The sequence below is a fragment of the Chelonoidis abingdonii genome, chromosome 21, assembly GCF_003597395.2.
Source record: "Chelonoidis abingdonii isolate Lonesome George chromosome 21, CheloAbing_2.0, whole genome shotgun sequence".
Classification (NCBI taxonomy): domain Eukaryota; kingdom Metazoa; phylum Chordata; order Testudines; family Testudinidae; genus Chelonoidis; species Chelonoidis abingdonii.
This window is the reverse complement of record NC_133789.1, coordinates 15,967,962-15,979,886: the sequence shown is the minus strand read 5'-3', so window position 1 is coordinate 15,979,886 and position 11,925 is coordinate 15,967,962. Positions and strand designations below refer to the sequence as shown.

General features: G+C 45.7%; 1 protein-coding gene across 1 annotated transcript in view; it reads right to left on the bottom strand.

Annotated features, from left to right (window-relative positions):
- LOC116830889 (uncharacterized) overlaps window positions 1-11,925 on the bottom strand; it is a 44,101-nt gene that overhangs the window by 772 nt on the left and 31,404 nt on the right. The window contains exon 5 of the mRNA XM_075059799.1: window positions 5,680-6,641. Within this exon, the coding sequence (XP_074915900.1) occupies window positions 5,680-6,641 (962 nt within the window). The remainder of the gene's footprint in view (window positions 1-5,679; window positions 6,642-11,925) is intronic.

Here is an 11,925-nt window from a genome sequence, read left to right as displayed (position 1 = left end):
GGGAATAGGACCCAGAGGCCTGATTTTCAAACTAACCATCGGATCTTGAATTCTCACATTGACATGACCTGAATAAGTCTCAGATGAGCCCGAGATCTCAACAACACATGCACCAATAATTATTCAGGCAGTATTTTGAGGCAGAACTGTCAATTGTTAGTAGATGAATAATTCATTAGGATATAATCTCGCTCTCCAATGAGACTTCATAAATGCACTGAGAGCAGTCATAAATTACTATCAATAATGGATATAGTTATGGTATTGATTTAGCTGTCTGTCTCTCATAAGGTACACAGACTCACAAGGACTTGTAGTCCTCTCTACGGTTCCTCTGGCAAGAACCGCCTGTCGTGGCTTGCATGCCTAATCAGTGAGTGATTGGAGATGTGTGGGAGATTGGGATAGTCATGTTAGTGTTTCGCCACTAGGGCTCCAAAGGTATGGCGAACAGATCACTTGTGGGGATCACTGCTTGTCCGAGCACTATTAGCCGTAAAGCCTTTTTGTGGGTGGACTCCCACTGTGGGAGCTAGCAAACACTCCACGATACCACACACACATACAAGCCGCTCCTGTGTTGTTGGAGGGTGGAACAGGCGACAAGGACAACAAGAAGCAAGAGAGAGAAAGAGAGAGGTGGGTGTTGCCAGCCAAGAGTGCCCGAGGCAAGTCAACATGCGGTTCGTTGCATGGTAATGCTCGAGACTAATAAACACACCAGAGGGATAGGAAGCAAATCATAGGTTTATTTGGATCTTCAAATGTGGTGCAAGTGAGACTAGCCTCAAATACAACGTAGTTTCTTCTCTTTATATCCCATTGAGAACTTTTTTGCTTGTCTGACTAGCTGATTCCCGCACTCTCGCTCCCCTCCTTCCATGCTGCAGCATCTTTTTCACTCAATCCTTGTCTTTCCTCCTTCCTCCCCTTCCTCCTGCTGTGAGACATGTATTTCTGTATCTAAGTGGCTGAAGTTTGCTCTAATAGGCTAAGCTTCAGTGCGTTACAGCAGAGAACTGGCTGTTCCACAATCAACAAAACTGTTAACACTACATTTTTGACGTAGGTAACTCTGCCACTGGCTGGCTGTGTGACCTAAGACAAGTCAATTCTCCTTTCTCAGCCTTAGCTTCTCCCTCTTTCAAGTAGGGATAATAATGATTCGCTCCTATCTACCTCACAGTGGGTGGAGGATGGGGATCTACTGGAGAGTGTCACTAGGAGTAGTGCGTAATATGAGGTGTCCTATCACATTTGCTCAGAACAGATTATGACATAATAAAATAGCTGAAATAGTCTATTTGATTTGTATTTTTTTATTTTGAAATTGTTAAGAGCAGCAACTACTTAGTTCAGACTGAAGCATCTTATCTAATGTTTGAGCTCTAAGTGTCTCCTCTTTGTGTGTGACTGAGCAAGGTAGTAACCAGTGGGCAACAGGTGAAAGGCCCATTGTCCATGCTTAGAACACTTCAGCAGCTAGACCTCAGGAATGGAAGAGGCTAATGATCAGTTTCTCCGGGACAGTTACTTCCAGAGAGTGGGATGAAAGTGACTGGCTGAATATTTTATTTGCTGAAATATTTTGGTTAACCCAAAATGATTTTTTGGTTTTGCTTCAGCAAGAAAATTGGAAAAAAATATTCATCTTGGGTCAACCTGAATGTCTATTATGATAATGTTGGTTAGGCTAGCTAGCAAGGGGGGAATAATTTGCACGTCTATTTGTGTAAAAGGACATGCAGTCTGGACTTCCAGGTGCACACAGGAAACATGCCCCTATTCTGCTACTAGTCAGAGGGAAGCTTTGATTTTTATATGGTCTCCAAAGCCCTTCCCAACATCATATAGAAGAAGGGGGAAGCAGGAAAAAATATGGATTTATTTAAATTGGAAGTGAAAAGTAATTGAAGATTTTCTGATGTGAAGTCACTTTTCCCTGACTGGGAATTGAACTGAGGCCATGGTAGCAAAAGTGCCAAATTCAAATCACTAGACCACCAGGGAGCTGATGATGATGATTTTCTTCTCATTTATGCTACACTTCCCTAGGCTACTTTCTGTCCAATTTCTGAAGCAGCTCCATTGTCCACTCCCTGAGAGACTAAGAGCAGAGAGTGCAGGAACCCCTGTAGTCAGGGTCACAACCTGAGCCCAACCCGAGCCACTGAAACAAACTCAAATGATGCTTCAGCTTCCTCCAGCAGGATCACAGAGCAATACAGAAAACCCATGAGGAACAATCCTCCTCTGCCTTCATTTAACCCATCATAACCCTCTCAGCAGCTGACTATTGCAGGAAGGACACTGAGCTGATAGGAGATCTGGCATAAAGATCAAGGGAGGGATGTTGCTCCCCCTCGCTGTGAGCTGATCACATTCTGACTCCGTGGAACGGGGCTCTGAGCTTTGCCATCTTGTGAGTTCGGAGTCCTCAACAAGCAGCCAAAGTGCTGAGCCCCCCGGACCCTTTTGCTGGGAGCATGGTGATTGCACAACAGCTGCAAGCCCTTTTCCCATCTCCTTGTCCTCCTCCACTTCCCCGGCCCTTCCCCACAAATGGTTCTATCAGGCGCTGGAGGGATCTAAAGACCTTCAGGTTTCCCTCACCCATCTCTTAAAGCAAACAGTGATTCCCTTCTCTGACACTCCTGGGCCAGGTTTCTTTTGAGTTTTTCCCAAGTGGGGCCTGATTCCCTGTGAAAATGTGTGTGTGGCACCAGCTTGTCTTTCCCCTCTCTGGGAGCTGAGAGCTTCTTCAGACTCTCCCCCACTAGATGAGTCCAACAGCACCTTCCCCTGGTGGGAGAATCCTAAATTCCACCCTCCCCGGTTTCTCTGACCAGCTGATGGCGGCAGCACGCTAAATCCACCCTAGCTCTGTGGGCTAGAAAGCAGCATCTAACCAGCCTTGTGACAGCTCCGGATGGCTCACTGGAGACATAACCAGGAAAGAAGGCGAATGCCAGACAGGGAACCTCAGCTCGCAGATAAACACCCTCAGGGCTCCTTCTACATAGAGACTGGGCAGCTGAACAGACTCAAACCTGGCTAGCTCAGTTGGTAGCACATAACACTTTAAATCCCATGGTTGTGCATTAAAGCCCCACATTGGGTGGTAGTAACAGCCACTCTTCCGCTTATATTCACAGCCCAAAATGAAATAAACTCTCTGTCCTCTCTACCATATTAGGCAGGTCATGTGTCTTCCTCCCTGTTAGCTTCAGTAAAACATGAAGAGAGAACAACTGACGTTTGCATCCTCTGTTGAGACAGGTTTTTCTCCTCTTCCATTCTACCCCAGGCAACAGAGGGGGGATAATAACCATTTAATGCAGGGGTCGGCAACCTTTCAGAAGTGGTGTGCCAAGTCTTCATTTATTCGCTCTAATTTAAGGTTTCGCTTGCCGGTCATATATTGTAATGTTTTTTAGAAGGTCTCTCTCTACAAGTCTATATATTATATAACTAAACTAGTCTTGTATTGTGAAATAAACAAGGTTTTCAAAATGTTTAAGAAGCTTCATTTAAAATTAAATTAAAATGTTGATCTTACGCCACCGACCCACCCAACCCGCTGCTGGTCTGGGGTTCTGTTCACCTCGGCCGGCAGTGGGCTGAGTGGGGCCTGCGGCCAGGACCCCAGCTGGGAAGGGTCTGGGTTTTCCCTATTTGTAAAACGGGAACCGCCCTCCCACACTTTGTCTATTTCACCTGTAAGCTGTTGGCAGCAAGGACTCTCTCTCTCTCTCACTCTGAGTTGTATAACACCTGGCAGAATCAGGGCCCCCACCCTCGGTCGGGTCTCTGCACTGCTTGCACAACTGGGACACCCCACTGTTGGATGGGGTATCTGCAGTGCCCAACACAATGAGGCCCCAATCTAGGAGCCCAATGAGGATACAAAAATCTCCCCTTTCATTTGTTTATTTAAAAAGTCCATTTTTAGGCTTCAAGTTCAGGCAGAAAACATGGCCCAAGAGTCTCAGAAAAACCAAGAACAGTAATAACATTACCCCAAAGGGAGCACTTTTAAATATCTCATGATTTTTAGCTGCCCTCTGGATTTCTGAGTCCAGACTCCTAGTTACTGTTCTCAATCTAACCTTGGCTGAACTTGGAACTGTAACCAGTGACACTGAACTAGTAAGTGGAGTTGTACAAACAATTTTCCTTGGGGCCATTGGTCATAGTAGCTTCCTTTACTGGGGTGGAAAACCAAGAACTGAGTGTGCTCTTTCCACGCCAGTTCTTTCCAAATCCTTGGCCTTGGTTAGGGTAAATTACACTTCTCCGAAGTAGAAACCTTTAAAAAAACTCAAATTTCAGCCGTGTTAGTGAGCAATGGCTTCCCGAACATGCCCAGCTTTTCTTTAACTGGTGGCACAGTTCCAGGCAAGGGACTGGACACAGGGCTGGATCAAAATCTTTGTTTGTTACCAGAGCTGGAAATTCTATTCAAAAATAGCTATTTTTCTGCAGCTATTAGATTACCAACAATTGATTTTATACACATTTTCACACCTACAAAGGATAAATTCAACAAAAAAAAACCCACTTCTATTTCTCAACATCTGTGTCAGGAAGGGCAGCATTCCCATAACATGGGATTAGCTAGAAGAGAACTTTTGTAGGGCCTGGGCTACAAATCATTTGGGAACCAAATACATGGGCATTTGCCCTAGTTCAAAATCACCTAATGTGGAATTCTCTCCCCAGATCAGCTGAGATAATATTGACTTCAACAACTGAACTACACTGTGATCATATGCACTTCCTTCAGTTAGTTCGGGTTCTGCTGCTGTTCACCATTTCTGAGTGGGAGATATTAAATCACTGCTGTGTCTTGTTGTTAGCATGCCCAGTAAATTGGAGAGTTCTCCCCTGTTGACAGAACTGCACTTGAATTTTCTCCATGTCATCATGGAGGGGTGGGGAAAAAAGCAAAGTTGAAGTGAGAAATGATGACTTTAGTAAATGGTCATTTGTCTTAAGTTCTCCAATAAATCTGAGCTACATCCTATCAAACTGAACTATTATCCAACTGGGTGAACAAACAGGCTTCAGGAAAGATAGAAACCCACATCAGAGAGACAGAATACATGACAATGGAAGTGGCAAGTGAAATTCCAGAGCAGGTTACATCTGATTATTCAGAATCAGGACAAAGATTCTCTCTGATCCATTCAAACCTGCTTCACTCAGCACTGTCTCAAATAGTCAGTTATGTTATTTACAACATGTTAAGTATCCTAGCATCCCCATAATGGGCGACAAACAGCTACCATGTAAGAAGTGGCTTTACCAATAGATGAACCTGGGATTTAAACTCCCAATGATCACACTGTGTTTGGGATCCATTTGAATTCCCCTTACAGGTCTTTGACACTTTCATCTCCAGTCATAGTGACTGATATAGGATTAAAGAAGTCAAACAATCATGTCTAAGCACAGACAATGGAGAATGCTTCATCCCAGGACACACTTTGAGAAGTGGATGGATAGAATGTGATGACGATACCTTTTGTCTGAGCCAGGCAGAGTTTAACAGTCCTGCAGTGATGGGGAAGGAGGGAATCTCTGAGTTGCCCCATCTCCTTCCGGTGTCATAGAGGCTGAAATGACACCTTTTTTCCTGTCCCTACTTCTCCATTTACATATAATTTGAAAAGTTGCCAATATGCATTGATAGGGCCTCTCTCCTGTGTGGATTCTCTGATGAGTAAAAAGATTTGAGCTGCGATTGAAGGTTTTCCCACACTCACTGCATTGATAGGGCCTCTCCCCTGTGTGGATTCTCTGATGTTCAGAGAGGGTTGAGCTGCTAGTGAAACTTTTCCTACAGTCACTGCATTCATAGGGCCTCTCCCCTGTGTGGATTCTCTGATGCCTAATAAGGTGTGAGCTGTGATTGAAGGTTTTCCCGCACACACTGCATTCAAAGAGCCTCTCCCCAGTGTGGATTTTGTGATGTTCAGAAAGGGCTGAACTCTTAGTGAAGCTTTTCCCACAATCATTGCATTTATAGGCCCTCTCTCTTGTGTGGATTATCTGATGCCTAATAAGGTGCGAGCTGCGATTGAAGCTTTTCCCACACTCATTGCATTCATAGGGCCTCTCCCCTCTGTGGATTCTCAGATGGCGAAAAAAGCCTGATCTGTGAGTGAAGTTTTTCCCACATTCACTGCATTCATAGGGCCTCTCCCCTGTGTGGATTCTCTGATGTTCAGAAAGGGATGAGCTCTTAGTGAAGCATTTCCCACACTCATGGCATTCAAAGGGCCTTTCTCCTGTGTGGATTCTCTGATGCTTTATAAGGACTGAGTAGTCACATAAATTCTTCCCACCTTCAGTGCATGTATTTTTTCTCTTTCCCATGAGGATTTCCTGCTGTATTGTGGTTTCGTTGAGGTCTGTCTGAGTTCCCCGACAGGAAATACATTTACCCACTTTCTCGCCTGGATGGTTTCCCTGCTCTCTTTCTGGTCTGTGCTGAATCTCACAGGAGTTTCTCGGTTCATGACTCTTGGACACATTCCTTTTCAATCTCTCCGATAATTCTCTGTGTTTATCCACTTGCTCAACATTTCCCTGCTGAGAATTCTGCTCCTCATTCTCACACACCATTGCATCACCTGCTGTGATAGAGACAGAAACTTCAGACAGGGATGGAAAGGGGAAGGCCAAACCAAAACAAGTCCTGGAGAGAGGTCAAATAAAAATCAGGAACTGAACTCCCCCAAACTCTTCCCCCAAATGTTGTAGTAAGATTTTATGTTTAATCTGATTTAGAATGAAGGATAATGAATAATTCTGTACCCTGTATTAACTGTATTGGTGTATGATCTGAGCACATCCTGCCAGTCACCCTTTTTGAGTAACAGAAAGGAATGGCCAAATGGGCCAGTGGGTAGAAATACATCAGCCAGAATCTGTGTCTGGACTGATTTCAAGGCAGTAACAGACCTTTGAGGGTCACCAATTTGTTGCAGGTTTAGCATTTTAAAATAAGTAAAAGAATGCCATGGTGGTTTTCTTTTGCATTGCGATTTGATGTTCCTGTTCAAAATGTTGTGTGTAAATTAATTCTGTTTTGTGTGTGAATGAGGAATGTGTGTGTTAAGAGGTAAGCGTGAAGGCCATCGCTGAACCAGATGTACGAGGAAGGAAGCGGCAACAGACGCAAGGGCACCAGGAGGCTGCAACACGTCCCTATTGAAATGCCAGAGGGCGGCTGATTGATGACTCTAAAGATGAGACAGGCATCTATCAGTGGGGACAAAATAGCTGTGATCAAACCCAACATGGGAGAACTCCCTGAGGAACTACTTGATGAAAGATCAAGATAAAGAATGAAAAGGACAATTTAAGAAAACAAGCACTCGTCAAACAATTCATTACAACATGACAATGCAAAACTCATTGGTCCCAATGAAGGAAAATCAGTATATAACCAGGGTGCCTTGCCATGAAACTTTGGGTTCATTCTGCCAAGACTTCCCCAGAGGATCGTGTTGCAACCGACAGAACCCGGCTCCTCCTACTCATGATCAAACTAGCTGGCCACTAGGTTGATCCGGACTCTGGACTGGTAACTATAACATCGACTGGCGGGACAGTGTGTGTGTGTAGTGTGTGATTGAATGCCTATGCTAATTGTTGTACCTTCAATAAATTCAGCATATTGTCTTTTTCCCTGAAAAAGATCCCATGTGCTTCTTATAAGCATAACAGGGTAACACCCACAAGGCAGCTAACTAGCACATCTTGGCGGGACTGTTAAATTAAGTTGTTCATCAAAACACAGCTGGTTGACAATGGACCATGGGAGAAGCCCATCTACACTGAGTGGACAGTCATGTAGTTTGTCATGTGGACTGTCTGGAATCTAGGTAATGGCTTTCTGCAATGACTGAGGGAAATTGGGAATGAACATGTGACTTGCACATGTGACTCCAAACTCCACCTTGCTGCTGTTATTTTCCACAGTAAAAACAATGGGATGCCCTTCACATGGCAAAAGTATAAAAGGCCCTGGAAACACCTCCATTTTGTCTTCAATCCTGCTTCTTACCTCTGGAGGAACTTTGCTACAAACTGAAGCTCTGAACAGAGGACTGAATGACCCATCCCAGCTGTAGATGTACTCCAGAAACCTGACTTAAGCCAACAGTTTATTCCATCACTGCTACAAGCCTGAACCAAGAACTTTGCCATTACTGGATGTAATTGATTCCCTTAGCCAATTTTAACTCTCCTCTTTCTTTTTATGAATAAACCTTTAGATATTAGATACTAAAGGATTGGCACCAGCATGATTTTTGGGTAAGATTTAAGTTGTATGTTGACCTGGGAGTGGCTGGCCCTTTGGGATCAAAGAAACTATCATTTAAAGACACTGGTTGTAAAGAACCACTCATCTCTGAATCCAGTGTTTTTGGTGGTGTTATAAGAACCAGAAAGCCTGAGAAAACTGTCTTTATGTTTTCTTGTTAGCCAGTGTGGTGAAACAGGAGTTTACTTTTGTGGCTGGTTTGGTCTATCTTATAAAAGAACAGGAGTACTTGTGGCACCTAAGAGACTAACAAATTTATTTGAGCATAAGCTTTCGTGGGCTACAGCCCACTTCGTCAGATGCATGCTTATGCTCATATAAATTTGTTAGTCTCTTAGGTGCCACAAGAACTCCTGTTCTTTTTGTGGATACAGACTAACACGGCTGCTACTCTGAAACTTATAAAAGAATAACCACCACTTTGGGGTTGTGTTTGCCCTATTTCTCAGCAGTTCGTCCTGAATTTGGCATCCTCAGTTGTGACCCGCTAAGGCTTGGTGACAGGGTGCCAAGGGAGGGGGGTGGGTCATGGATTTACAGGGAGTTAGGTGACCCAACCTTCATACAGTCTCCCTTGGGACCGATCTCTTTAGGGTACATCTAAGGTGCATCAGGAAGTCAGCTGCCTTCCAGGCTGGGTCTCACATTAGTGCATTAAAAATGGCTGTGGATACATTGCTTTGATGTTAGGGCTCCGCTTGGAGTTCAGACCATCCAACCCACCCACCACCTCAACCCCTGGCTTTAGAACCCAAGCTACAAACCAACCGCCTACACCGTTATTTGTAGTGAGTCAGCATGAACTCTGGCTGGGAGGCAGCTTCCAGACACTGTGCAGAAATACCCTTAATGAGTGACACGCTCGCTTTAGCTTTTTCCAAAGGTGAACCCCAGTTCCCCTTAGAACCACAGAGTTAAAAGGAGCACAAAGGTCATCTAGTCTAACCCCTGCCTTTTGAAAACCTCCAGTGAATAACCTTCCACCACCACCCTAGGCGTCTGTTCCATTGCCCTACGGTTCTTCCAGTTAGGAAATTGTTCCTGAGATTTAATCTAAATCTGCTATGCTGTAGTTTGAACCCCCTGCCTCTTGTCCTGCCCTCTGTGACAAGAGAGAAGAACTGTTCTCCATCCTTTGTACGGCAGCCTGTAGCAGGGAAGACCAGCAGGGACCACAACCCGCCCGTTGGGCTACAGAGCCAAGAAAGCCACCTCCACCCCTCCGGAAGATCTGGGGTGGGACAGGAAGCAGAAATACAAGAAGGGGCCCGGCAGCTCAGCTGGGCTGGAGCTGCCAAGGGAGATAGACGCTTATCACCCGCTGCCAGAGTGGGACACTGAGGACCCACTAGGGCTGCCACCAGAGGACTGGACAAAGCTCCCAGGGTCACCAGCCAGTCAAGGTGCCAATGAGCTGATGGGGCTGCCACAGACCACCGACCCGGGGAAATGGAGGCCAGAGGTACCAAACCCTGGGGATTGTAGGAAGTAGCCCCGGGAAACTAGACCATCGTCTGGCTGAGTGTTGGCCTGACACTAAGTAAGGGTGTCGTGGTTGGATCCCCCCGATCCAGTGGTGGATTATATTGCCACTGTTAGGACCCAGTGGAGTCAGGTGGGTCAGGGTCCCCCTACCTCCTGCCACTCCACCTTTGGCCAGGAGGCCTGTGTTGGTCGACCGGCCGCCGAGCAAGGACGCTAGACTGTTTGGTGCTTGACCTAGGCAAAGCCCCTAATTGTTTGCTCCCCCACGCTGCCTGAGGGCCTGGGCTTGGAGACTTTGCAGCTCTGTCCTGAGACAGACCAGGAGGGACGGCCACACATGCTCACACAGCCTTTTGAGTATTTGAAGATTGCTATTATATCCCCCCCCATTAACTCATTTCCAAACTAAACACACTCAGTTCCATCAGCCTTTGCTCATTGGTTTGCGTTCCACCCTTTTGATCATCTTTGTCACCTGCCTCTGGATTCTTTCCAGTTTCCTCTACATCCTATCTAGTCACTGGTGACCAAAACTGGACGCAGGACTCCCCGAGGCCTAACCAGTGCTGAGTAGAGCAGTACCATCACCACCTGTGATTTGCAGGCTATGCTTCTCTTAATGCATTTGCTTCTTTTTGTATTACCATCATACTGTTGACTTCATGTTGAGGTTGTGATCCGCCACAACTCCCAGATCCTTCTCAGTGGTGCTGGTGCCATGCCAGTTATCCCCCAGTCAGGATTTGTGCATTGGGTTTTTCTTCCCAAAGTGTAGCACCTTACACTTGTCTTTCTTGAATGTCATTGCTGTCTAGAGCCTAGGTCACCAATTTATCACAATCCCTTTCAAGTTTTGCTCTATCCTCCAAAGTGTTGACAACACCCCCCAGCTTAATGTCATCTGCAAATTTGATCAGTATGCTCTCTATTCCTACATCCAGGTCGTTAATGAAGACGTTAAATAGCAGCAGACCCAAAACAAATCCCTGTGAAACCCCATTTGAGAAATCCCTCCAATCTGACATCATTCCAATAATAGTTATTCCTTGCTTGCGGTTGTGTAACCAATTATATATCCACTTAATGGGAGTTCTGTTGAGCCTGCATTTCTCCAGCTTACTCATGGGACTGTGTCAAAAGCCTTTTTGAAGTCCAGGCCTATTTTAGCCACCAAACCAGTTACCCTATCAAAGAAGGATATCAGGCTGGTTTGTCATGCTATGTTCTTAGTAAATCCATGCTGGCTGCTACCGATTACCCCTTCATCCTCCAGGTATTCGCAAACTGAATGTTTTATGCATTGCTCTAGTAGCTTCCCTGGTACTGAGGTCAGGCTGACTAGGCTCCAGCTCCTCCTTTTTCCCCTTTGTAAAGATGGGCACTATGTTAACCCTTCTCCAGTCCTCTGGGACCTCTCCTGTCATCTGAGTTTGCAAATATTGCCAGAAGCTCTGAGATTCCATCAGCTCATTCTGGGCTGAAAAGCAAGAAAGGAGGTGGGGGCTGCTTTGGGGGATTAAGAGCTCTGTTATCAACATTTCAGCTGTTGAGCTTGAGCTGATGGCTGGCCATCCACAAGGAGGCATCAGAGGGAGGCAGAGGTTTCAGTTTGGACAGAAGGAGACAGGTCTGGAGTAGAGCGGTAGATCTGTGATTCATCAGCATACGGACAGTAGCTGAATTTGTGTTTGGGGGTGAGATTTCCCAGAGATAAAGTGCAGCAGAAATGACCAAGGACTGAGCCCTGAAGAACCCCCACAGAAGAGTGGAGTTGGGGTGAGGACGATCTTCCTAAGAAAACACTGAAGAAGTGGTTACAGAGGTAGGAGGAGAACCAGGAAGCAGACAAGATGTCAAGACGACGACCATGGTCAGTGGTATTAAAGGCGGCTGACGGGTCAAGAAGAATAAGGATGGACCACTGGTTCTGAGCTTTGCTTAGGGAGAGGTCATTAGAGACTATGGCAAAAGCATTCTCAGTGGAGGACTCCAAATATCTGCCTCCCTGAAACCTTCCCTTCCCACTGCCACCAGATCCTTCCTGCTCCTTGGAGCAACCACTCCCCATCCCCTTCCCACTATCCTCAATCTTTTCCACTTCC